The sequence below is a fragment of the Eucalyptus grandis genome, chromosome 5, assembly GCF_016545825.1.
Source record: "Eucalyptus grandis isolate ANBG69807.140 chromosome 5, ASM1654582v1, whole genome shotgun sequence".
NCBI lineage: Eukaryota > Viridiplantae > Streptophyta > Magnoliopsida > Myrtales > Myrtaceae > Eucalyptus > Eucalyptus grandis.
The window spans coordinates 10,865,717-10,892,717 of NC_052616.1; the positions used below are offsets into that span (position 1 = coordinate 10,865,717).

At 41.5% G+C, this 27,001-nt stretch overlaps 1 protein-coding gene and 1 pseudogene across 1 annotated transcript; one reads left to right on the top strand and one right to left on the bottom strand.

Annotated features, from left to right (window-relative positions):
• Nucleotides 1-1,729: 1,729 nt before the first annotated feature.
• On the bottom strand, nt 1,730-2,637 carry LOC104445869 (probable aquaporin NIP5-1). Its single transcript, XM_010059811.2, has 3 exons — nt 2,212-2,637; nt 2,037-2,098; nt 1,730-1,958 (listed from the first exon to the last, which is right to left on the bottom strand). The coding sequence occupies exons 1-3, from the start codon at nt 2,635-2,637 to the stop codon at nt 1,730-1,732; spliced, it is 717 nt and encodes a 238-aa protein (XP_010058113.2).
• A 258-nt stretch (nt 2,638-2,895) lies between these two features.
• The window catches only part of LOC104446187, a 33,855-nt pseudogene continuing 9,749 nt past the window's right edge, over nt 2,896-27,001 (top strand).

Consider the following 27,001-nt stretch of genomic DNA (forward strand, 5'->3'; position numbering starts at 1 on the left):
CAAAGTAGGATCTGTGCTTTCAGATCTTGGGCCCTCGGCGATAATCTGATTCGTGGAAACCATCAAAAGGCAAGATTTTCACATGAACACGTTCTCATCAGAATTGATGTTGATCGCGTAGCTTTCATCCTAAGTCCCGACTCTTGCTGTTTTTCGTTTTTGGGTTATTTCAGGTACAAAGATGTTGCCACCGTCCACGTATACACCGCCAAAGGCCTCCTAAACATTGGCCACCGGTACTTAGATGCGAGGTCAGAAGTTAACAGATGGTATTTTCCTTCATGTTTCCACATACTTTTCGAAGTGAGTTGGGATGAGAAATCTGAAATCTCAGCACAAATCGAGGGTTTGAGAGTAATGTTTTCATTGACGCACCAGATGGAAGAGTTAAAAATCCTTTCTCACTCAAGTAGCTGCAGTCTGCAACAAAGAAGATCACCTGGTCGTGGTCTATAGCTCTCCACCCCCGATCCATTGAACTCGTCGTTTGGTAATGTAAAACCAGAACTCAACAAAAGAAAAACAAACTTCGGCTGAATTCATCAGTTTATATATTGCTGTATGTGTAGGGTTGCAACGGCAGGGGCAGATCACTCCGTGCCTGCATCGACCTTCTCGATGTGGTAAGTTCGACTTTCCGAATGAATCTCGTTTGCTTCATCACGACATTAGGGGCGCGACAGCGAGGAAAAGCAACATCAAATTGTAAAGCTTTCGCTAGTTGGGACCTTTTCAGTCTGATTCTAATGTGACATTATTCAGCGGGGCAGCAATCTTATTAATCAAACTAGATTAGTAAATATTAGCAAAAGTAAGGTCTTTATGTTTATTTGTGTGTGAGTGTCGAATTTTGGTGGATTCGGGGGTATAAGAATGTGAACAACATGGAAGGAGGATACTCTGCTTGGGTTAACAAAGGACTTGCAGGGGACAAACCAGCAGAGTAGCTCAAGACTGCCTGCAAATTCCAGCCGTAAAAGAAGGAGGGGTTGGCAATTCGTGCTCGCGTGTCATAGCTGTATTTGTAGTCCGTGTCAATTCCCGAGTTGATCTAAAACATGTTGATTTCGATTCCACTTGCTGAACAATCGAATTATGGTGAAGACATGTCAAATTACATCAACATATAAAGTTAGGCATGTTATGTTGTACGGTGTTATCATTTTCTTTTTGTAATTCGTGTTTTGTCCTGTATTGCACAAAATGGGTCATGTCCAACAGAAGCGCATGTATCTTGCTCGCCAAGAAAAAAAGAAAAAGAAAAGAAGAATATATGCCCCCTAAATGTCTTGACTTGATATGAATAATCTTATAGGAAAAAACTCCCCCTTTTATTACTGTTCTTCATATTTCGCTATTTTAGTGATTGTTTATATCATGCATTATACACTCCGCAATACATAATATTAATTAGGTTGCTTGTTACTCTTCCTCCCTTCGATTTTTTATCCTTTTGAAGTGGGATGAAAGATCATCCGACTTTAACATAACCAGTGATCATTCCGAGGGCTGACGCCACATGCAATAGTATGAAAATGAGAAATAAGTTGAGAAGAGGAGGACGGTAGCTGCTAAATTACACCCATTTTTAAATTCCATTCAGAGCAGAAATATGGACGTTAGCCGCCTTTTAATGTTTTTTCAAAGATGAAAGTCGTATTAAGCCTGGGCGCCTCGCGGCGATCCTCGAACGAACCTGGCCAGAGCCGTCGGGCCCTGCTGGCAGCCGCTAGAGGTGAGTATTGAGCGGGCCTGGTCCCGGCTTGAGAGTTGGGTCTCTCCTCCGACATAGCGGCTCAGCCTCATGGCCTCTAAGCTTCAAGGCCGTGTAAGTCACGGCACCAGCTATGGCTCCAAGAGGAGGAGCCACCATGTACGCCCACAATCCTTTGTAATTCCCTGCAGCCACGGCCGGGCCGAGAGTCCTTATGGGGTTCATGGAAGCCCCGGTCGACATCCTATCATCACGGTGTTACGTATTCGGATTTCTCTCTATGTTTTTACGAAAGGTAAGAAAAAGTAAATGCAATTCTTACCCTGCTACAAGATTGTCAAGCAGCACCGTTGCTCCAACTGCAATACCTGCTAAATCTCCTACCTGTCGTCATGCAAAATGCAACCAGGATATGGTTGGAGAGCTTTTGATGATTAATGAAATGAAACGAGCATGGATAGAGGAAGGGCGAATATGCAACACGGGTGATGCCATACCGCGCGAGTGTCGGTTGCCACTGCGACGCTCACGAACATGAGGAGGAAAGTGGCGAGAAATTCGAGAGCAAACGCCCGTCCAACGTTCACCGAAGGCACCGTGACACCGCTGTTCACCAGAGGATAGAAAACCCACTTGAGGACGTAGGAAGCGCACATTGAGCCCAAGACCTGCACGGCAACGTAGCCAGGCACTTGGTTCCATGGAAAGTGCCGAGTCACCGCGAAGGCGATGGTTACGGATGGGTTCAGGTGGGCTCCCGATATGTGACCGACTGAGAAAATTATGACCGTCACAGCAAGTCCGGCGCATGCCGCATTCCCAATCAACGTCTCTACTCCTACGTACTTTTGGTTCACAATGGGGCCAGCCACCGCGCAAAGTACCAGGAAGAAGGTTCCGACAAACTCCGCTCCGATCTGCATTATTCGTGTAAATCGAATTAATAATTTCTATCCTGCCTTTCTTCTTCTGTTTCACTTTTCATGGAATGTGAGGATAGTTTAGTTTCCATACTAAACCTAGACAAAGCCTCCCCCTAACTTATTTAGCCGCCTAATCTTACTCGTGTTAGAGTTTTATCGGGGTTTACCTTCCGCAAAGGATCATACATATTCGGCTTGAGATGCCAAACACCCTCGGTCGCATCGTCAATCAGCACGCCCCTGGGTCGTATCACGGACATGTCCTCCGCCAACGTCAAGTCCGTTCCTACAGCAAGCTCGTGGGCCCCCGATCTTGACATTCTCCTCAGTTCGACGACTCACCGGAGATTAGCCGAAACCAGAGAGAAGGTCAAACGTCGATTCCTAGGACGCGCGAGAGATCCGCGAGAAGAAGAGATCGATGGGCGGTGCTTATAACGGCGAGTGTTCAGATGGAAAGCATTGTCTATAGAAAGTCAACGGCATTACACATCTCCATCATCTTCCTCTTCTCCGCTAACTAAGCCAATCATTTGTCAAAATGCAGCAGCTTTTACGTTTAATTCTTTGATATTGAAAGAAAAATAGCCATCGTTTCCTCCGCAGTCAACACTAATCCTGAGTTTTAGGTGTTGCAGCTCTATATTTCAGCTTGTGGAGCCTGTTCTACTGTCCCTTGTCACCAAAAAAAGAAAAAGAAAAAAACTGTTCTTTTCCAGGTTAGAGGATTTCTAAAGGGAAAATGACAAATAGTTTTTGGATTTAGGCTCAATATACAATGTGGTTATTGAACTTTTTTATTTTCCATGTAATCCCTGAATTTTTTGTATATGTTTAATTTAATCACTAAATTATATGAAAATTTTCAATAACAGGATTACGCAAATATTTTCATACAGTTTATGGACTACATTGAATATGTACCAAAAGTCTAGAAACCACATTGAACATTAGACTAAAGTTCAAAGACCACATTGAACAAATTAAAAGTTCAAGAATTAATTACACATTAGACAAAAGTTTAGGGACCATTTATATCATTACTGCATTTCTAAAAGAGTCCAAAAGAAATTATCCATAAAATAGGTCGTCAACTACTATTTGAATTAGTTACCGAATTTTATTTGATTTTTCAAATGACCGACTACTTATCTTGAACAAAAAGAAAACTTCTCTAGCATGGACATCATGATTCATGCCCCTTCTCGCTTAATTCTTCAAAGGAGGGAAAATCGACCAATTACCATATAATTAAAAGTACAGTCTCTGGTTCAGTACTAAGCGACATCCGAATTGATCGCTTACACGAGCTGTAATGCCGATGCCGACGTCGTTAACAAATCCAGTTTGCTTCGATCGCCAGTTTTATTTATTTCTTAGCTGAAGAATTTGCTCTTTTCACGCTATATAGTTGCTAAGTCCACGGATAAGAATTTCAGGAATCATTTTCTTGTCCTCGAAACAGCTTGAGATCTCACAGAGCAGGATCTGGGCTTTTGTATCTTGATCTCTCGGCGATCATCCATCCATAGAAACCATCAAATAGTAAGATTTTCGCATGAACACGCGGAGTTTTCATTCCGAGCCTTTACTCTCTCTTCCTTTTCCTTTTGGTAGGTCTGAAGACGTCGCCACCGTCGATGTATACACCACCAAAGGCCTCCTAACCATCGGCGACCGGTACTTAGATGTGAGGTCGGAAGTTTGACAGTTGTCATTTTCTCCCTCCTTGTTTCGGCGTGTTTTTCGAATCGAGTCGAGGGAAAGGGATCCGAAATCTCGATGCAACTGGAGCGTTTGATGGGCAATGTTTTTCTCATCGACACAAGACGGAGGAGGAGTTCAAGAAGAGCCACGTTGAGAATGCAGTGAACGTGCCTTACATGTTCTCCACACCAGAGGAAGAAAAGGGAGAAGGTGATGCAAGCCTAGGGGAGGCTTTATCAAACAATAGGATCGGGAGAGTGACTCGCACACAGAAACAGGACAAACAGGAATTTCAGCACTGCGCGAGCTTAGGAGAACAGTCGTATCTTTGTCGATACAGATCGGATCGACCTGATTCCAAAGCCAAATGAACAAAGACTTCTGGATCTACAATTTCTTTGTTTTGGGTTTTCTGAAATAAGCACTGTAGGATAGTCGAAATTGGGTTGGAAATAACGAACAGAATAGGAAAAGATAGAAACTCCGTTGGTTGCTCTTCTAGGCCTCCAAGGAAGTTGAGAGGGCACCGATTCTTCTAGATCGATGACTGCAACTCTTCAAGGATGCAGATTTCGAAAGCTCCGACTCTTCAAGGACGGAGTGAAAACTCTTCTAGATTTTCAAAGGGATGAACTCTTCAAGGTTCACGATACTTGCTTCAAGCAAAGTTTTTTCATTCATCAAAAGCTGTTCGTCTTCTACAAGAAATTGGGCTTATATCATCAAAGAAATAAAGACGGAGCATTGAAACTAGGAGAAATAAAGACAGGACATTAAAATTAGCAGAAATAGTAAAAGCATAACGTCTTCGTGGCAAGGTGTCTTTCCAACTTCCGGGATGGACTCAAGATGTCGTTATGGCTTCTCGGTTTCGTCGAGCTTTAATGCGGGCCGATCTTCTTGGTCGAGAGAGCCGGTCTTCAATGTGGGCTGCATCAGAAGGATAACAGAAGTGCCTTAATTTGTGTATGACGTTCATTTTAGTGTCACAACTTTTCGCTCACTCATTTAAATGCCAAATCGGAAAATAAAAAATGATCACTTAAGTGCTAATGGCGAAATATTCCAGCCAAAATAGTTACGTGGCTTTTACAATTTTAAAAAAATAATAATAAAATGGTTGAGTTGGAATTTTTTTACAAATTCCAGTCCACGTGGACTGGCAAAACGGCATTGCTTAGTCCAACGTGGCTGGGTTGGACTAAACGGCATCGCACCACGTCGTTACCCAAAAACAACGCCACATGATGCTGCCCAAAATGAACAAAAACTAGGGCTCCGATCTGTTGCCTCATCATCGACGATTCTCTATGAACATTGCTCACCCTCGCTTGCTCGCCATCTGTCGCTCACTTGCTCGCCATCATTGCTCGCCGCCTCATCACTTTCAATCAATCCGGTTAGTCATAAGTGATACTCTTTGAGTTAATCAATCGGAGGGAAAAAAATTAGGGGTTTAGGAGGGAAAAAAATTAGCGCTCGGGTGAGGAGGAAAAATTAGGGTCATTAGTGTGCGCTGCCTCGTCATTTTACACTAAAGCCGACAATATGAGGACCTCGATTTATTTTATCAACCCCCAATTGCTCTATTGTTGCTTTCTATCTAGGAAAAGACAAGCATTGAGTTGTTTGGTTGTTTGTTTTCTTTTTAATTAGATGTCATTGTGGGGACCTCCATGTTAAGTTGTCGTTTGTCCTTTTTGTGTTGTGGTCTCAAAAGCTACTTTTTTTCTTGGGTGCAGGGCTGGCATGGGGGATAATATTATTGTAGGCATCATTGTCAGATACGGTGGGGAATTTGTCGTTAGCGCTGATGAATGGGAATATATTGGTGGAAACAAAGGGACTATTTATGTCGATGTAGGTAAGCCATCATATACTAATATCATGAGGGAAATAGTGTAACAGTTACATTGCAAAATAGAAAAGTTACGCTGTTATATTCTTGGGAAAGAATTGAAGGAGGGTTTAAGAATCTTCAATGATGATAATGGTACAAAGGAAATTGTTCACTATTATCTTCATGGCAAGGAAGCTACGATATATGTTGAGTATTATGGTGATAATGAAGACAATGAAGACGAAGATGATGAAGATGATGAAACCACTCAAGTAGGAGAAGTAAAAGGTAGTGTTGAACCGACTACTCAGATTGGGTGTGGATCTATTTTAGATGAAGGACAGTAGGAGAGACAGTATAAGGAGGTGAGGGAGGTAGGGCATATAAAGCACAATCAAGAAGAGTCTCTGGTGAAAACTTAGGTGACAAAGAATTCACTCGATTAGAGTGGAAAGTTACTCTATCTAGTGAATCAGATGATGAAACTTTGCAAGATGTGAATTACCCCAGTGATGATGATAATGATGATGAGGAACTTGCATAGTCAAGGTAAAAGCAGAGGGACTTTCAGAGAAATGAAATTGTAGCATTCGGAGAATAGCAAGAACCTCGACCCATAAATGGAGATGAAGGAGCTCTAGTTAATGGTAAATAAATCGATTATGAAGAAAGTATCGGTGACAACGAGACTCACAGTTCAGAGAATGAAGATGTCAAAGGAGCTGTGCGTAGGAGGAAAAGTAAGTATCCATGTTATGATCCTACTATTGCATGTCCTATTTTGTCTATTGGTAAGAAATTCGATGATGCTAAGCAGTTCAAAAAAGCTTTTGTAAAATATTTAATTATTGAGTAGAGGAGTTAGAAATACTAATAAATTTATGAGAACAAAAGTTCACAACGAAATTGTTCATGGAAGATATATGGTGCACTGAATAAGAAGAGCAGATCATTTCAGCTTAGGTCTTTCCAAGAGGAAAATATTTGTTCCATTGTGTTTGACAACAAAAGGGTAATAAGTGTATGGTTGTCAAAACACTTTTTCAACACTATCAAGGCGACGCCTGAGATTAAAAGTCCTCATTCAAGCAATTAGTGAACGAGCAGGTAGGAATAAATATGTCCAGAAACCAGTGCAAAAGAGCCAAATAGAAGGTGATGAGTACACTAATTGGTAGGTACAAGGAAGAATGTACTGAGATTTGGATTATGCTGGTGAGTATAGGCTTCAAAACCCATATAGTAGAATATATGTCGAAGTTGTCGAAAGGCCATTACCTAACCATGGGACTAAATTTGATAGGATTTATGTTTATTGTGATGCATGCAAGAGAGAATTTATGGCTAATTGTAGAAGAGTCATAGACTTTGATGTTTAAAGGATTATGTAAACGAGAGTTGTTGGCTGCCATTGGAAAAAATGCCAATAACCAAATGTTTCCAATAGCTTGGGCTGTTGTGAGGGTAAAGAACAAAGGCACTTGGTTCTGGTTCCTGGAAAGTATAAAGGCAGAAGCAATTTTGGCCTATAAGAAAAAGCACTAACATGACTTATTTTAGAATACATAAACAGGGGTTACTTAAGTTGACTAGGGAAGGATTTGAAGCACTATTCCAAACTAAGCCTAAACATTGGTGTAGGGCATTTTTTAGTGAAGAATTCGAGTACGACATCATTGATAATAACATCAATGAAACATTCAATGGGAGAATCTTAGAGTTTAGGTGTAAACCAATCATCAACATGCTCGAAGAAATAAGAATAATAGTCATGACTAAGCTTCAAAGGTAGCGGATTGAGGCTACAAAGTGAACTAAGGAGTGTGATACCAGGATTGCAAAGAGATTAGAAGAGAATATAGCTGTTAGTAAGTTTTGTCATCTCATCTAGAATGGAGATAATGGATATGAGATAATGCACAATACTGATAAGTATATTGTCCAACTAGAGGGAAGAAGGTGTTCATGTCGTGACAGGCAACTAATTGGAATTCTATATATACATGACATTTGTGTCATCCAGTTGAAGCATCATATTCTAGAGGACTACCTGCACGATTGCTACAAGAGAAGCACATATGTTGTTTCTACTACTACTAGGGGTGTGCATGGTCCGGGCGGGCGGTTCCCGACCTAGAACCGGGAACCGCCCGCTAAGGACCGGTTCCGAAAAATTGGAACCGAGATCCACCCGTTTGTTGCAGGGATCCACCCAGGAACTGGACCGCCGGTCCGGTCCGGTTCCCGGGTGGATCCATGGAATCGATCTTGACACGAAACAATTTTGGTTTTCAACATAGAACGGTCGGGTCTATGAGTTGGAAAGGAGGGGAGGAGGTCTATGGTTGGGTAATCAACATAGAACGGTCGCGGAACAATTTTCCGCAGCTGTGGCGAGTGGCGGCCGACGCGAGGGGGCGAACAACAGCGGCGGAGGAGCAGCGGCGGCGGCGTCGACGCTCAGGGAGGAATCAAAATGGCGATAGGATTAGGAAGAACCGAGGAAGAGACAAAGAGAGAGAACCGAAGACGAAGGGAGTGAGGAAATGAGATCTAATCTAGGGTTTCTTTTAGTAAATTTTTTTTTTAATATTAAAAAGGTTCCGGTTCGGTCCAGGTGGGCAGATCCGCCCATGGAACCGGGAACCGGACCGGTACCCACTAGTTCCGAAAAATTGGAACCGGGAACCGGACCGGTTCCCTCAAGAACCGCCGGTTCCGGGCGGTCCGGGCGGTTCCCAGGTATTTTGCACACCCATAACTACTACATGTTGTGGCCAATTAGAAGTAGTAGATTTTGGAAACCCACAACTCATGAAGCCTCTAAGCCTTTGCCTCTAAAAAAGCAAATTGGTAGGCCAAAAAAGAGACAAAGAATGTACAGGGGGAGATTTTAAGTAAGAGGATGGGCATGATGGATCTGAAGATAAAATGTTTCTATTGTCATAAGGAATGGCACAATAAGACTGGTTGTCAATTGAATAAACTACATCAATAACAACAACCATCTAAGGAATGGCCCACTGAAAGGATAATTGAAGGGTCAACTAAAGAAGGGCCAGCCGAAAGTACAACTAAGTGGCCGAGTGAAGGACAATTGAAGTATTAGTTGAAGGTCGAACTGAAAGGCCAACCCTTGAGTTAATTTTTTCAAAGACGAGAAGTAAATATCCCATAAGTCCTACAATTTTTGTTGTACGTGTTTTGTTGTGGCTAGTTGTGTGTGTTATGTTATTTATGAGCTGATTGTGTGTGTCATATTGTTTTATGGGCTAGTTGTGTGCGTTATATTCTTAGGTGAGGAAAACACAAGTTGCACGAGTTGCTCAGGTTGTTGAAACTAATGCACTACTTCGAATTAGAGGAGCTATAGGGAAAATGATAAGGCAATATGGTTGTGGCTTTTATACAGACTTAAATTGTGATAGCCTGAATTTTCAGAATTTATTTTTGATTAAATAAATCGGGCATTTCATCGACGCGCCGATAGTGCCATTCTCTGAGTTGATCATTCATGAGATAACTAGACTATCTGGGGAAGTAATTAAGGGATTTTAATGCAATGGACTGGAGAAGTCGACCAGGAATCGACTGCTTGACCGTGTTGATCCACAAAGGTCATTACGGCACCGTCAAAAATCGATCAGAGACCGGAGATAGGTCAATTCAATGAAGATATGTGATTAGTGCGTGGGTGATTCCATCTAATTGCAAAATTCTCATCGAACGGCACTAGACCGATTTTTCTATCATTTATGTACCTGGTGTCCGTATTTGAAACCTCGAGATTTTCACGACAACCGAGAGTTGCCAATGAGTCGAAGATGTACAATGTGACTTGAGATAAATCGATCACGGGTCAATTGCAAAAAAAATTCCTAAAAGCTACCCGGTGAACTAGGTCATGCTAAAATCGCGTCAGATTGAAATTAACCGCTGATTTGAACCTGATTTTAGAAATTGAAAGTTTTGTCGTGTCATGATCTATTTTAGGAACATCAACTCATCCTCCGAAGAATTTTCGGAGATTCCGAGATTTTTACGGAAAATAGATTCGGACGTTGCGGAAAAATAACGAAAATTCGAATGGGCTAAGTCGAAGGAAATTTAGACTTCCAAGCCGAGCCTTTGGGTGTTGGGGACTTACAGAAAATTTTACGGGATTCTTTTTCATCAAAATTGGACATCAACTTGAAGAATTTTGGTGGAAATTGAAGCTTTATTGAGGAAATTCGGAGCTAGAAGAGGGCAGCAATTTTGGGCTTCAAAATTTAGATTATTTGGTGGAATTTATGCAAGAAAGTATTGAAGACACTTAGGATAAGATTGAAGATGATTGGGGGACCAAGAATTCAATTATCTAGATAATCCTTGTGGACTTTTGTTCTCTCTCATCCCTCTCTTCTTGCACACGCTTTCCATTTCTCTTCCATTCGACCGCCACGGCTTCATCTTCACTTTCATTTGTCCAGCTTAATCGATTTCCCCCCCTCCTGTCTCTGTTATCGCTTTCGTTTTCCTCGCCAGCAGCTCTCCCTTTTCTCTCATTTTTCTGCCTCCACCGAGCTGTCTTTTTGCTGCCACATCCACGCGTCTTCACGCCCTCAAGGCCATCAATTAAACCGAGCAGCACCTCCAGCGAAGTCTTCATCCAGCTGCTCCCTTCTACCGATTGTTGACCAGCAACGCCCCTGCTCTCATCATCTCTCCATCGTTCGAGCGCCAGCAGCTGCTTCCACCCTTGCGCCTGCCATCTCCACTTCTTCGCACGTCCAGTGGAGTCCACCGAAGCTGCCAACGCCACCTCACCGAAGCCATCTCCACCGGTCAACAAACCAGCGCCTCCTTCCACCGAGTGAAGCCCATCTTTGACCGCCAGCACGTCCGCAAGGCCGCCCCATCTCCACGCTCGAGCATCGCCAGCCAGCTCGTGGACTTCGCTGCTTCCTCGTCCGCATCTCCTCTCCAGCATCTTCAGCCCAGCTCTCCACCAAGCCCAACCCGTGAGCAAGTAGCCCACAGTTCAGCCCAATTGAAGTCAGACCCAACCGTGGGCTTCAGCTGCAGCAGCTCCTCCTCAATCGGCCCGTGCATTCAACCCATTTGAAGCCCGCAAGCCCATTCGAAGTCCACCAGTCCAGCTCAACTTGGGTCCAGCCCAAATCAAGAACAAATCTCAGCTTGGGCTGAGATTTGTTGGACTGATTTTAGGCCCGGTCCAAGCCCGTTGACGCCGCCACAAACTCGAGTTTCGGCCGCCATCGCGCTGCCGTCGCGGTGAACCGGTTTCCGCTATAAACCGCTGAGTTTATGCACTAAACTCTTCTTAGTAGGTTAATGACGTTTAAGGGGTGTTTAGTTTAATTTAATTATGAATTAGGTGGTTAGTTATATTAAATTAGTGATTTAATTATTCAATTATGCATGTTAGGTGGTTAGAACGGCCTAGTTAGGGACTAGATAAGTTGTATTATTTATCTAGATTGGTTCGGTAATTTTCCGGGCCTGTTTCGGTATTTAATTTATCATTTCCGGACTAGGTTTGTATTTTTGGCATTTATTGGTATTTAATTAATTAATTTCCTTAATTATTTATTTATTTATTTATTTATTTTCCGAAAATTAGGCCGAGATAGCCGGTGATCGGAATTTCGTGCTAATTGAAATGGTATGCATGGTTTTATTTAATTGAGTGTTGGCTTGTGCAAATTAAGTGAAAATTATAATACTAGGCATTTATTCTGAAAATTGAGTAATTTCGGTATTTAATCAGAAAATGTTGGGGCGTCAGTTTTTAACGCCGAAAAGGTTTTTAGACACTATATAAATAGTGGGATTTTCTAAAAGGAAGATATTGCATTTTTGGCTTAGGCCGACCGTGTACCCACACACGATTATTTTTATTGGATATTTTTAACATGAAGAAACTAGGCGAAGACATTATTTTAAATTGAGGAATTCAAGTGCGAAGCACTTTGTCCTTGGCCGTGAGTGAATGATTGCGTGTTGGGTTATAGTCAAGGCAGGTTGATTATTGGAAGTTGAGGTGATATGTGTGGGGTTGAGAGAACCCGATTTGGGTCGTGAGCAGGTAAAGGACTAAGTACTACATGAGTATGAGACTTCGTGTGAGTCACCTCTAGTGACTTATACCATTGCTTATTGTAGTTAAGGGCTAAGTGTTACATGGCGACCTGAGTCGTATGAGAATTACCTCTAGTACCTTGCAGTATTGTCATGCATAGTGAAGGGCTAAGTGCTGCACGATAGCAAGATCTTGTGTGAGTTACCTCTAGTGCCTTATACTATTGCTTTTTGTAGTGAAGGGCTAAGTGCTACACGATAGCAAGACTTCGTGTGAGTTACCTCTAGTGCCTTCTACTATTATTATTTATGGTCAAGGACTAAGTACCGCACGATGACAAGACTTCGTGTAGGGTCACCTCTAGATCCTTGAGCTTGATTTTTTGAGTGGGAATGTTGAATTGGAACGTTGAGAGTAATTATCGGGTATAGATGGAACCACCGATATGATTGACCGCGCCTGATTATGGGACGAAATTGTGTGATACGAAATGGGACGTGTCATAACAATTTGGCCTTATAATCGACACTCATGTGGATTGATTGATTGACTAAGATTGAATGAGATATTCCAAATGCTCGGGTGTTGTTACTGCACTTATGCGATATATGATTCATGCTAACATGCAGGAGGAGACTAAGGCGAGATAAGTCCTTATGATTGTGTGATTGTGTGGTTAGGACGCTTCTAGGCGTATTATCCTCCTAATCGGGGTTTAGAGCGTGAACTCGCTGAGAATTATATCTCACCCCGTCGTAGGCTCAATTTTCAGGGCCGTAGAGTGGAGAACCTGAAGCCGAGCTGTGGTGACCTGAGGAGTAGGTCAATTAGGTCAACTTCCTTTTAAAGAACCGTCTTTTGTAAACTCTTGGTTGATGACCTTTGTAAATAACTCAGTTGGTTTATAAAAGCATGTTTGTTGGTGAAATTGTTGTCCTGCTTTTCTATCCCGAGATGGTTACTGTCATGGGATTTATAATTCACTTCCGCATGCGTAATTAAAAATGAAAATGGTCGGCAACTCGTCCTAGGAAGTCGCAAATTTTATCGACCAGAGAGGGATGGGCACGTGCTCGGGGTCCAAGGTGTGACATAAATACTGGAATGACTGTTTTGAATGTAAGTTTTGTAGGTATCGCACATTTAATTTATGATATTGGACTTTATTGACAATATGGCTATATTGTTGTAGCCCGGGAGAACTTTGAAGGTGCTTATCTCTCAAAGTGGCACAAGTCAAGAGTCAACAATACACCCGAAAGAAGAACTAGAATGTCAATTGGAGCACAATCAAGTAAGAAGAGTGTTCCAAAACAAATGACACGAGCGGTAGGTCCAATAATAAGAGCACAATCGAGTAAGAAGAGTGTTCCAAAACAAACAACACAAGTGACAGCTACAAAACAATTACCAAAAAAGAATTATTCACAAGTACCATGTAAAGGAACTGATGTTGGCAATTCCGAAACAGCCAGCAACATCACCACTAAGAATGTGGTAGTTACTAAGAAGAAAAAGCAAAAGCATGGGACAAAAAAGTCAATATAACAATCTTCAAGTCCAGCTGCAGTTAGGAAGAGTATAAGGATCCAAGTTAAAAGTCTATCAAGAAAATGCACTTGATGGGTTGTGCATATTGATGAATAGTGGAAGGGTGTTAGATATGGTTGTTTCTATTTTTTGTTGGGAGGTTGCTATTGATTAAAGTTGATATTTTTAGGTGTCCATTTAGTTTGATGTTATTTTATTGTTTGGTTGCAAGCCAACCCCTAGAGGTGGATATTTTAGTTGGTTATTCAAATTGACCCAATGTAAGACATTATGTTCAATGCCAATGGAACAATATTTATTTTGGCATGTTTTTTCCATTTACATATTTTGTTTTTGGTTGTGGTGGTGTGCTAATTCTGCTGGTGGTGGTGATTTTGTTGGTATTATTGGATGTGCTGGTTTGTTCGTGGTTATGTTTGGTGTTAATGCAATGCTTGGTGTTGATATAGTACTTGGTGCAAGCACAAGGATGCAATAGCTTTCTGGTGTAGGGTGTGCTGGTACAAGTACAAGATGCATGAGCACTTACATGTGCCAATGCAACATTGTGCTTGCACTAGCGATTTATTGGTATTTAAGTGATCACTTTCAACTAAACTTGGCACTCAAATGATCATTTCTAATCATTTATGCAACACAAATGACATTTTTTTATCACGACTGGTACTTAAGTGATCACTTTTAGCTAAATTTGACACTCAAATGATCACTATTTACAACTTATGGCATTGAAATAAACATTCAAAAAATTATTTCCACTCCTTCATTTGACCATTATTTGTAGCAAAAATTGCAGCAAATCAGCAAACCCATTACTAGCAAGTATTACAGCAAACCATTACCGGTAAGTATTGTAGCAAACCATTGCTAGCAAACAATTACATCAAACCAAACTTCTCAAACAAAAACTAAACAAACCAAATTTGAAACACTACTAAGCAAGAGACTTATAAGTTCTCAGAACCAATTCCATTTCCACCATTTTCGCCATGGATTGCATACAAGAATTGTAACTTACCAACAACACAACTATACTCACAAATTACCTAATATAAGTACATATTATATTGATCTTTAACTATGGTAAACGGAAAAAATTATTCTCATCACTCACTTTACATTTGACCACAAAATAGGCTATGCAAGTGAACAACAATACAATCAATGCTTGATAACACTTTCTTTCAATTTTTATCCTTGAAATTTCTTTCTTCAATTGTTTGGCCAAAGATTCTGAAGCATTCATTCGAGCTTGCATTGAGTCAACATCCTCCAACTCACCCATTATTGTAGGTGGAGGTTTATGCCGTTGTTTAAGTAGCTCCAAGATCACCTCTCTCGCTTGACTAGAAAATTTTGCATCAACCCATTTGAAATATCTACACTTCGATTCTTCTCTATACCTAACGCATCCATAGAATCTTCTCCCGAAATTCAATCAAATCCAAGATGTTCTCATTGGACTCAATAATTCACAATAACAACAACACTCACCTTCTTCCTCACTTCGTTGAAATGAATTTAAGCCGCTATTGAAACTCCTACCCTCCATTTGCAAGATTGAGCTATTAATTTTGGGGGCAAATCGACTTAGGGTGTGATTTAAATTGAATGGCTAGTTATGGCTTCAATTTGGGCTTCTCTTTCAATTTGGGGATTTCGGGTTCTTATTTGAGGGAAAGTGAGTGGACAATGTTGTTTGTGGTTTGCTAACTAGAGCCTCCAACGAGCCATGTCGGCTTAGGAAATTAATTAAAAAATCAATGTCAGATTTTCGGCCAAGCAGATCGGCGATGGCACTGAAAATATCATTTTTCAAAAATTTTGGCACCTAAATGAGCCAATAAAAAGTTGTGGCACTAAAGTAAGCGACGTACTTAAGTTAAGGCACTTGTGGTGTCCTTCTCCTAAGTTAAAATCTCGACTTTCTCAGTCAGGTAGCTGTAGTCTGCAACAAAGATCACCTGTCATGGTATATAGCTCGCCGTCCTTGATCAATTGAACTCTATTTTCGGTAATGTAACATCTAGAATTCAAAAAGAAAAAAAAAGGATTAAGTTTATAAAAAGGATCGAGAGATCGATGAGAAGAAAGATCGTATCGAGAGACGCTATTTATAAAAATGGAGAGAGCTTTCAGTCTGTTACCTCCGTCTATGAATTGCAAGCATTTTATAAGAGAGGAGACGGCTTTACACATCCGCATCATCATCTTATTCTTCACTAGTCAAGCTATTGACTTGCTCCTAAGGATTCGGTCATTCATAGTAGTTCAGACTATCTGTATCTTGACTAAATCTAGGGTTACTCCACAAAAGTAATGATTTTACTCGGTTTGGCATGCTCAGGAAAACTTGGAAGGCATGTTTCTATTTCTGAATTTTAGGCATGCAAGTCTACATTGTAGATTAGATAATGAATATATAAGACCAATTTTATAAGGGGAAGATCCAAGGAAAATGGATTTTTTCTGGGCAACGGTAGATTTTTGAAAAAGGTTGGTAAGTGATGAAAAGACGAGCAGAAATGGGATTTCAAGGGCGTAAATAATTGATTGGCGACTCAGTTGCTCCTTAAGAAATTTGGGTTTGCACAAAGAAGAAGAACAAATGTCGACAGCACTTTGCCAAAGTTGGTAAATCACTCTAATTCTTAGTTGGTAATTTTGTATGAGAGCTTGGGAATTTGAAGTGTTGACAAGTTATACAAATAAAAGTTGGTAGATTAATACAAAATTTGCAATTTGCAAACCATTAGAAGAAATTGATTATTTCATAAAAGTATTCTAAGTTATCGTTAAGATTCTTCAAAAAAAGCCATTGTTTATTTTCTTGCCAATAATTTTTCTATACTTAGCACTTGTGTCGACACTTATCGAAATTTACAAGCGTAAAAGAAAACTTGTATTTATTTACACGGAGTATTTGTGTTGGCTTGTTAACCATGTTCTTCAAATTATTAGGAATGTTTAGAAGCGCATTGCATTTAGGTTCATTCCTTCGAAGTAGTAATAAACCCATTAAAACGTGATTATCATATTAAGTTTTCAATAACCAATGGCCCAATGGCCACCCTTTCCACATGGAAAAAAAAGAGGTGAGGAGCTCAATTCCCCACCTTGTAGGAGGGCTAGATGTAGAGACATTTAGTTTCGCGTATGGAGTTCGACTTCCACACACTGCAAAGAGGCAAGACAAAAGTCTAAAGATAAGTTAAGAGTTATAATAGGATAGACAAAAAAAATTTAAGCTTTCAATGTTTATCTCACTAACGACATGATTTGCTTACAAAATTTATCATGCATATTGTAAGAGAACTTACATTCATCAACCACATGATTAGCTTATGATGGATAATTACCACTATTTCAAATCCAAAATCAAATGGTATCAATCGAACAAATTTACGCTAATTAGGTTTTGTGACTTGTTCAAACTGATCTATCAAGCACAACAAGGACAGAAAGAAAGCATGTTTATGTGAACGATTGAATTATACTTACTATTTAGAAGTGGGGTTTGGCTAAAACTATAAGGACCCGGGCTTCCCACTATGTAATATTGTCTAATTTGGGCCTTCGGCCCTCACGACTTTAAAATGCATTACACAGGTTAGAAAACCCAAGCCTTATAAATTAGCCCAGGACTCCCCCCTAAGCAATGTGGGACAGGAGACACGCCCTCTCCCTGCGCACGTCTGGGGACTGAGGCGCGGACGCACCGCCATCCCTCCTCCCCGCGCACCGCCACCTGGGCCAAATTAAAAAATTGCTATAATCGATTGCATACTCCTTCAAGTTCACGATAACAAGCGACATCAACGCTTGCCTGACATTGTCAATGCATATTGGTGCCAGTCATCCATGCATGTTGAAAAGGCACCAAACATACATCCTCATTGTCTGTAGTTTTGACAATTCGCGCTTGCCCCAGCTTTCTGCAGATCTCTTTTAGTTTCTATAGCTAACTAATAACTTAATGTATATGAAAACCGTTGTATCGACGTCTAGCACAATCATGTATAAAGGGGAGTGGGAGATCTTTCTATCCACCAGTTTCTTCTCTAAACGTCTCAAGCATTCTCGACCATTGATTTATAAAAGAGACCGAGGAAGAACTCCGTAACTCAGACTTCACAGAACATAAACTGAGAAAGACAAACTACCCAAGTTTTTAACATATAGAAATACATAGAATAGAGAGATCCTCTACAATTAGGGGGTAAAGTTAAAGCTCTTTTCTTTCCTTTCCTTTTCCTTTTCCATTTTTCGTTTTGAATATGCCCTTCTCTTCATGGCCGCCTCCATGGTGCCCTGCACACTGCATACAGATGCCATCATTGTCGACCTCCATCTACGTGTCGTGACTTCGTGGCTCATCACATCAACATCGCTGCCAATGCCACCACCAGGGTTTGTGACATGCAATTCTCGAGGGATTTTCATTGTGTTTGCCATCATTTGAAACTAGCTAGCTACCATTCATCACAAATGTAAAAATAGACTTTGAGTTTGAGCATGAGTTTCACTTATTCTCTAATTCCAGGGTAGCATTTGTATTTATAGAGTTTATCCACTAGCTATTACAATAATTAAATGGACTAAGTCAAAATATTTTGAATTTTGAATTAGTCCGTTACAGTAATAACTATGGTAATAATGATATGAGATAAGAATGGATTAATTCAAATATTTTCAATTAGTCCGTTATAGTGACAACTATAGTAACAATTAGATGATTAAAGCATTAACAAATTCAAAATATTTTGAATTTAAACGAGTCATGCATTACTATCCTTGACAAGCCCCCGCAAGTTGAAGGGGGTCTTCTGGATGATCTTCAACTTGAATTTGAGCATATCATGGCAACACTGTGTAAGAGGCTTAATGAAGATATCCGCGATTTGGTCACATGTGAATATGAAGCAAACCTCAAGTTTGCGTTATGACACTACATGGCGGACAAAGTGAAAATCCATCTCGACATGCTTTGTTCTAGCAAGAAAAAGTGGATTCACCGTAAGATATGTTGCCCCTAGGTTGTTCCACCAAAGGATAGAGGGTTTTAATTGAGAGATGCCCAATTCTTATAATAGTGATTGTAGCCATACCATTTCTGCCGTGGCGTTTACCAATGCTTGATACTCAAATTCGTTTAAGGAATGTGCAATGGTATGCTACTTTTTGGCTGACAAAGAAATCAGATTTTGACCCATATAAACTACATAACCTCCTGTTGAGCGTCTATCAATGGGGCAACCAAGCCAATCCACATCACTGTATGTGTGGAGTTCTATGGTGGATTGAGAACTAACGAGTAATCCATGCAAAACAATTTCCTTTAAGTAGCATAGAATCCTTTTCACTGTACTCCAGTGGTCTTCTATTGGTTCTTTCAAGAACTAGCAAACTTTGTGTACCGCATAAGAGATATCTAGCCGAGTTAGGGTGGCCTAATAAAGAGCTCCTACGATGCTCCTGTACAAACTGGCATCTTCAAGTCACTCACCCTAATTGATTAAACTAGTATTTGTAGCCATGGGTGTGTGAACCGGTTTAACACCGTCCATTCTGGTTCGGCGAAGAAGATTTGTAACATACTTTCTGTGACATCCTAGATTTCAGGTTCTGTTTTCAATTGAATAAGTCGGGCTTTTCATCGACGCACCTATAGTTCTTTTCCCTGAACTGATCACTCACGGGATAACTAATCTATCAAGTGAAGCCGTTAAGGGATTTTAACGCAACAGACTTGAGAATTCGACTAGAAACTGACTGCTCGACCGTGCTAATCTGCAAAGGTCATTATGGCACTGTCACAATCGATCAAAGATCAGAGATAGATCGATTCAACTAAGATATGTGATTAGAATCACCTGATTGCAAAATTCTCGTTGAACGACACTAGACTGATTTTTCTGTCATTTCTGTATCCTGTGTCCGTATTTGAAATCTCGAGATTTTCACGAAAATCGAAAGTCACCAATGAGTCAAAGATGTACAAAGTGGCTCGAAAATAATCGACCACGAGTCAATTGCACCAAAAATTTCTAAAAGCTAACCGGTAGACTAGGTCACGCTAAAATCGCACCAGATTGAAATTAACTGCGAATTTAAACCCGATTTCAGAAATTGAAAGTTCTGCCATGTCGCGATTCATTTTAGGACCGTCGACTCACTTTCCGAAGATTTTTCTGCAAACCGGGATTTTTGGCGGAAATTCAAAGTAGGGCCGTTTTGGACCGGAAAATTCAATGGACCGTTTTTAGTCACGTTTTTGGGATTCAAGTTGGACAAATTGACGAGGAAAATTCATGAGAGGGACGATGGCATTTTGGTTGGATTTATGGACTCCAATTTAGGTCTAATTGGAGAGGAATTGAATGAAATTGGATGGCCAAATGTTCTAAATTCGTAGGCCTTGTGGGGAGCAACTTTTGGACCACTTGGATGGCTTGCTAAGGAAGGTTGAGGGCTGCAAATTGGCTGAGGATGACATCCAAGAGTGGTGGGGGCATGCAATGAGTAAAATGGATAGAAGGCATGGACTTTTGAGGCCAAATGGTGGTCCCCCTTGAGTGACCATCTTCTTCTTCTTCCCTTGGCCTCACTTTATCCATTATTGAGGCATTTGAGAGCTAGAGAGAACCAAAGAAACCAGCCCTCACATCTCTCTCTATCCCTTCTTCAGCCCCAAGAAAATTCACAGCCTTCTCTCCCCTGTTTTCCTTTCTTCTTGCTTCTGCGCCAGCTGACCTTTCTCTAAAAACAGGAGTTAATAGTTGCCTTCTCATGCGAATCAGCCCCCATGCCTCCCACCATCCTGCTCAGGACATCCAATTCGTACGGAAGGAGGCGACTGCTCGTCGAACGGAGCCGCCGGCTGACCCACCGACCGGCCGAAAGAAGCCACTCGCCAGTCCGTCGATTCGCCTGCCCGCCTGCACTGTTTCATCTGTTTCGCCCGTTTCAGCATTTTTCTTCCCTTTTTGACCAAGCCTCTACCCAGCCTAGCCACCAGCAGGTCCCCCTCGACCCCTAGGTGCTGCCGGTCGCCGGCCAACCCCTCACCAAAGCTCCGATCAACCCATCCAACTCATTTTCCTCCTCTATTGTTCGATTTCCAGAGTTGCAATGAGAAGTAGAGGTTGTTGTTGCTGTTTTGAGCTTGGGACTGCTTTGGATCGTTATGGTTGAGGTCCTCGTATGTAGCCTTCGTCGTCACCGTCGCATCTGTGTCTCCGGCCCGCTTAACAAGTGAGTTTATTTACTAAACCTTACTTAGGATGCTAATTATGCTTAAGGGTTAATTAGATTAGCTTAAGTATGGATTAGTGATAATATAGAATGGTTAGATTAGCCTTAGAATGGATTAGTGTATATCTAATTAGTGAGATTAGCACCATTGAGGATGGATTAGTCCAATTCAGTGGACGTTCTTCAATTCTGATCTCTAGACCCTGGCCATTTACCATTTTTGTAGATCGAAATGGGTTACGAATTTGAAGTCAACTTCCCTTGAGAAATGTTTTAGACATCTTCATCTATAACATATATTATACTCACGATTTTTAGAGATTTCAAAGTATGAGATTTCAGCTCCGTCATTTGCAAACAGAATCTCGGACTGTGCTGGAATTTGTGACCTTTTGAGATTCAAGGGATTTTTATCAACTCTTAGGGTTCGAATTTCAAAATGATTTCTTCACAAAAGTTGTTTTTCACATCTTCTAGTTTAACATAGTCAAATTTCAGATCAAATGGACAAGTTTTAGGTCTCAAACCAAACTGATTTCGGGAAATGGACTTTCTGGAAACGGACACAGTTTCTGTGCTAGATTGAGCGATTTAGGGGTTGTTTGGCAATGTACCAAATGATACCCGATTCTAATTTTTTGTTCATAGGAGTAGTTTTGGAACAAAATCACGTTTGGTAAAATTTTTGTTCCTGGGAACAGATTTAGAATAGAATCAAGAATAAAAAAAAATGATTCTTGTTCCGGGAACAAGAAAAAGAATAAAAAAAAAGTGGAACCCTTCTCTCCCCTCCTCTGTTGCCGTTCGCCACTGTCTGCCACTGCCTGTCGTCGGCAACTAGTCTGACAAGCTCGCCGAAGGCTCGCCATGCCACGCCCCGAACCTCGAGCGCGCACACATCCCTCTATGGTCGATACGAATTTCGACGTTCCTAGGACGCGTCGCCGACCCATTCATTATTAATATGCATGCAGAAGCGAATACAAAACCCTTGACAACAAACAGCCTAGGATAGAAAAGTAGGGCAACATTTCACAAAAGCCAACTTTCATAAACAACAGGGTTTAGTTATAAAACGAGTCTAGTCAAAAGGCTACAACAGGTCGGCCCTCAAAAAGAAGTTGTCCTATGACCTACTAGTCGGACACATATGCTAATCCTTCAAAACTCCGCCTCCACAGACTCCAAGGCTTCGGTCCTCCATAACCATCATCTATGGACCTGAAAAGATAAGCCAACAACGGGGTGAGACATTGTCTCAGCAAGTTCACCCCCTAAACCCCTATTAGGAAGGAAATACACTCAGAGGTGGCCTAGTCACACAACACAGAGGACTTACCTTGCCTCAGTTCTTTCATGCACGTTAGTACAATTCAATAGACAATCATCGAATCACATCATCACATCAATCAAGAATTCAGATCGAATCATCGATCAATCGACTCGGTCGATTAGATGTCATCGAGACCAGCTCACGGTCATTTCGATTATTCAATCTCGATTCTTATTCACGGCCCTACAGGCATAATCTAGGTTATGTGGTCATCACGGCCCCACTGGCATAATTTAGACTTAGTGGAATCACGGCCCCACTCGACAATCTTAGACTTAGTGGTATCACGGCCCCACTCGGTATATTTAGACTTAGTGGCATCATGGCCCCACTCGGCATAACCATACTCCGTGGTTCTCTTGATTTAGAATACAGTCTCACACGACAATTTCCCAATCAATTGTACAATCCAGCATTTAGTTGCATAATTCAACTAATTCACAACTACCACGCAAATACACAAATCATCACTCAACTTCACAAAACAACATTCAATTACAAAAACCAAACACATCACTGCGATCAGCTCAAAATTCTATCGAGCGGCTCTCCCGGTATAATTTCCGAAAAATATTAATTAATTAATAATTAAATAAATTCCGAAAATTATTTTTAATTTAAATAATAAATAATATAATTTAAATAATGTTTAATAGTATTTAATTTAAATAAATAATTAAGTAATTAAAATAATTAATTAAAGTCTAAGCATGATTAACATTAATCTAATTACATAATTAGACTAATTAATCCAACCCTTAATCTAATCATGCACATATTCTAATTAACATTTAACTAAACTAATCTAACCACCTAAACATACTTAGACTAATCTAAACACCCCTTAAGCATAATTAACCTCCTAAGCGAAGATTAGTGAGTAAACTCATCGGATTTGCGTTCCAGTGAGTCCACGGCAATGGCGACGGCGACGGTGAGGCGAGCAACAATCAAGCTTGTAGCGACACCAAGCGAGGCCGGGAAGGGCTCGGAAACGGGCCTTGAAGTCTCCAAAACCTTGTTGGTTTCCGCCTCTGTTCTTGGCTGAACTGCAGAGAGGAAACCAGCGGCTTCAATAGCGAAAACGGGCCGATCAGAGCTCCGGCGAGCGGGTGGTTGGCAACCAGTAGCTCTCGGGGGTCTTGGGGATCTTGTTGGAGGTTGGGATGGGCAAAGAAAGGGTCGGAATGGGGCGAAACAACAAGAAAACGTGAAATAGTGCAGGCAGGCAGCCTCCAGACGGTCCGGCGAGCAGCGGACTCCGGCGGCCGTACAGGACTAACGGCGGCTCTGTTCGGGGCAAGATCGGGCTTGTTGGAACGTTCTAGATGTCCTCATCACGGCAATGGGTGGCTCGTTCGCTGATTCATCCGGAAAGTTGACTTTTTACTCGGATCTTTGGCAAAAGGTCGGCTAGAGCAGAAACTAGAAGAAGTGAAAACAGAGGAGGAAATGGGGTCCGACGGTGGCTTTGCGTGCGTGCGACGAAGGAGGGGGATGGAGCTGTGGTTTCTCTAGTTTTCCAAGCTCTCTCTCTTCTTCAACAATGGAGAAAGCCACCATTTAGGGAAGAAGATGGTATGCTGAAGAGGGGGGTGTCCTTGGGCTCTTTAAAGCTCAACACTTGTCCAAAACTCCTTGGCTTTGCCCCCACCATGACATCACATGACCTCAGCCATTCTCTCTCCTCAAGCTTCCTTCACAAGCTTGCCAATGGGTGCAAAATGTCCCTCCCCCCATGGCATACGAATTTTGTAACTTTGTACATCAAATTCATTCAATTCCTAAACCAATCAATTCAATTTGAAGTTCATAAATTCATACAATGTAACCACACTTAAATTCACATTTTTTCATGCCAATAAATCCATCTTGGATGCCAAAAGTGCGCTCCAGAACGGTCTTCCAACTTTCCTGATCCAATTCCGTCAATTCTTGATTTTTTTTCACCGAAAAACTCAATTTGTAGAAAAATCTTCAGAGGATGAGTCGACGTTCCTAAAATGATTTGTGACTTGAAAAACTTCCAATTGCTGTAATCGGGTTCAATTTCACAATTAATTTTAATCTTGCACGATTTTAGCTCGTCCTAATCTACAGGGTAGCTTTTAGGAACTTTTCGTGCAATTGACCTGTGGTCGATTGTTTTCGAACCACAAAGTGCATCTTCGACACATTGTCGACTCTCGGTTGTCGTAAAAATCTCGAGATTTCAAATACAGACATAGGGTACCAAAACAACAGAGAAATCGATCTAGTGCCGATCAACAAGAATTGTGCAATTAGGTGGAATCACCCACACTGAATTACATGCCTTTGTCGAGTCAACCTATCTCCGGTCTCTAATCAGTCTGTACCGTAATGACCTTTGCAGATTAGTACAGTCGAGCAATTGTTTCCTGGTCAAATTCTCAAATCTATTACGTTTAGATTCCTTAACGGCTTCACCGGATAGACTAATTATCTCGTGACTGGCCAACTCAGAGAAAAGAGTTATATGCGCGAAGATGAAATGCCCGACTTATTCAATTGAAAACAGAATTAGAAAATTAGGACGTCACACGCCAAGCCAGGGCGAGGTTCGTCGAGCTCGCCGGAGGCAAGCCCAGCCACCGGCAAGGCTCAGCGGGGCTGGGCAAGCCTCACCGGTGGCCAAGTGGGCCTCGCCCAACCCCGGCGAGGCTCGCCCAACCCCACCGGTGGCCAGGCAGGCCTCGCCTAGCCCCAACGAGGCCGACCTAACCACCGACGAGGCTTGGCCTCACCAAATCTGGCGAGGCCGAGCCTCGCCCGGGCCGGGCGAGGGTTGGGCGAGCCTCGCCCAGCCTCGCCGAGGGCCGGCGACGCTCCGGTGAGGTCACCGGCCCTCGTCTAGCCGATTGCCGATTCGGCGACCAGCCTGAAAAAGAAGAAGAATAGGAGAAAAAGAAAAGAAAAAAAAAAAGGAAAAAAAGAAAAAAAAAAAAAAAGGAAAAAGTATAAAAATTATTTAAAAATTAAAAGAAATTGATTTGAAATAAAATCAATGAGTACGGTACCAAACACAATTCTATTCCAGAATTAGAAATTTTGGACAATTACCAAATGACTTAAAATGCTTAGAATCTGTTCCCGGGAACAGAATAAAAAAGAATCATTTCTGATCAGAATCTACTCCCGTAAACAGAATCGTTACCAAACACGCCCTTATTGGGCCGAATCTAGAAGGATCTGGGTTAAGGTGTCTTCATAAAAAATGTTCGTTTATGTGTCCTTTATAACATATTCAAATTTGAGAATTTTCCGAACTCGGTTGATTAGATTTCTGGATTTAAAATCGAAGACGCACGAGTGGACTATTTCTACTGATTAGGACCGGTAGTAGTTCATGATTGTTCTTGATGCTTTGCTTGTTAGAAATTACATATTTGGTGATGTGGTTGACCTGTGATATGCCTAGAACTTGTGCGTGATGAGATGTGAATGGTTGTGCTATGGTAATGGTTTATGGTCATGGCAAATGATGGCCATTGATGGGGAATATGTGATATTGATTGCTTAACTGTGCAATTGGATGGTAATTTATGCAATTGAGTGCAATTGAGTGGTGAGTGTGAATTTTAAGTATTTATTCCAAAATTATGAAATTTTGGAGTCAACGCTTGGCTACGCCAGAAGACCGCTGAACTTCAAGTAAGCCGTGCCCATTGGGCCATGATTAACTGTCGAACTTCGAGTAGGCCGTGCCCATTGGGCCGTGATTAAAATTGGAACGCATGATTGATTGAGTTAGACACGCCGGATTATTGGACAAAATTGTGTGGCACGGAATGGGACATTTCATAACGATTTGGCCCTATAATCAAGACCCATGTATTTAATTGAGAGTGTGTGAGACGTTCCAATTGGTGTGTACATTTATTATATACATATGTGTTATGAAGTGTACTGACGTGCAGGAGGGAACTGAGGCGAGGTAAGTCCTCTGTTTTCTGTGTATAGATTGCTTTTAGGCGTATTTCCTTCCTAGTCGAGGTTTAGGGGGTGAACTTGCTGAGACATTGTCTCACCCCGTCATGGTCTTAACTTTTCAGGTCCTTAGATGGAGGACCCGAAGCCCCGGAGCCTGTTGAAATGGAGTCCGAAGGATCAGCAAATGTGTCAAACGAGTAGGTCGTAGGACAACTTCTTTTGGGACCGATCTTTTTGTACCTAAACCCATTTGTTTATAAAAGTATTTTGGTTGTGAAATTGTTTCCTGCTTTTCTATCCCGTATTAGTTATGTTAGGGGTTATCGTTCGCTTCCACATGTGCATTAAAATGAATGAGTCGGCGATGCATCCTAGGACGTTGCAAATTTAGTCGACCACTGAGGGATGGGCACGCGCTCGAGGTTCGGGGCGTGGCACTTCCGTTGTGATAAGAGGAATCCTGATGGATGTTTAACCACTTCAATTCCCAGGAAGTAAATTCGTTCAAGTCTCGTATGGAAAACTCCTTATTTAAGCAATTGGTGTCTTCACTAAATGGTGGATTAGACCATGTAATAATAATGTTATCAACATAGATGAGCATGTAAGCAGAGAAATTGGGCCAATTTAGTATAAAGAGGGA

Excerpts from the sequence above, each read along its gene's own strand:
- LOC104445869 (XM_010059811.2), bottom strand. The coding sequence starts at position 2,637 with ATGCAGATCGGAGCGGAGTTTGTCGGAACCTTCTTCCTGGTACTTTGC. Across the intron at positions 2,099-2,211 it reads TGGCAACCGACACTCGCGCG|GTAGGAGATTTAGCAGGTAT; the intron begins GTATGGCATCAC and ends GCATGACGACAG. Across the intron at positions 1,959-2,036 it reads CTTGACAATCTTGTAGCAGG|GATGTCGACCGGGGCTTCCA; the intron begins GTAAGAATTGCA and ends CCGTGATGATAG.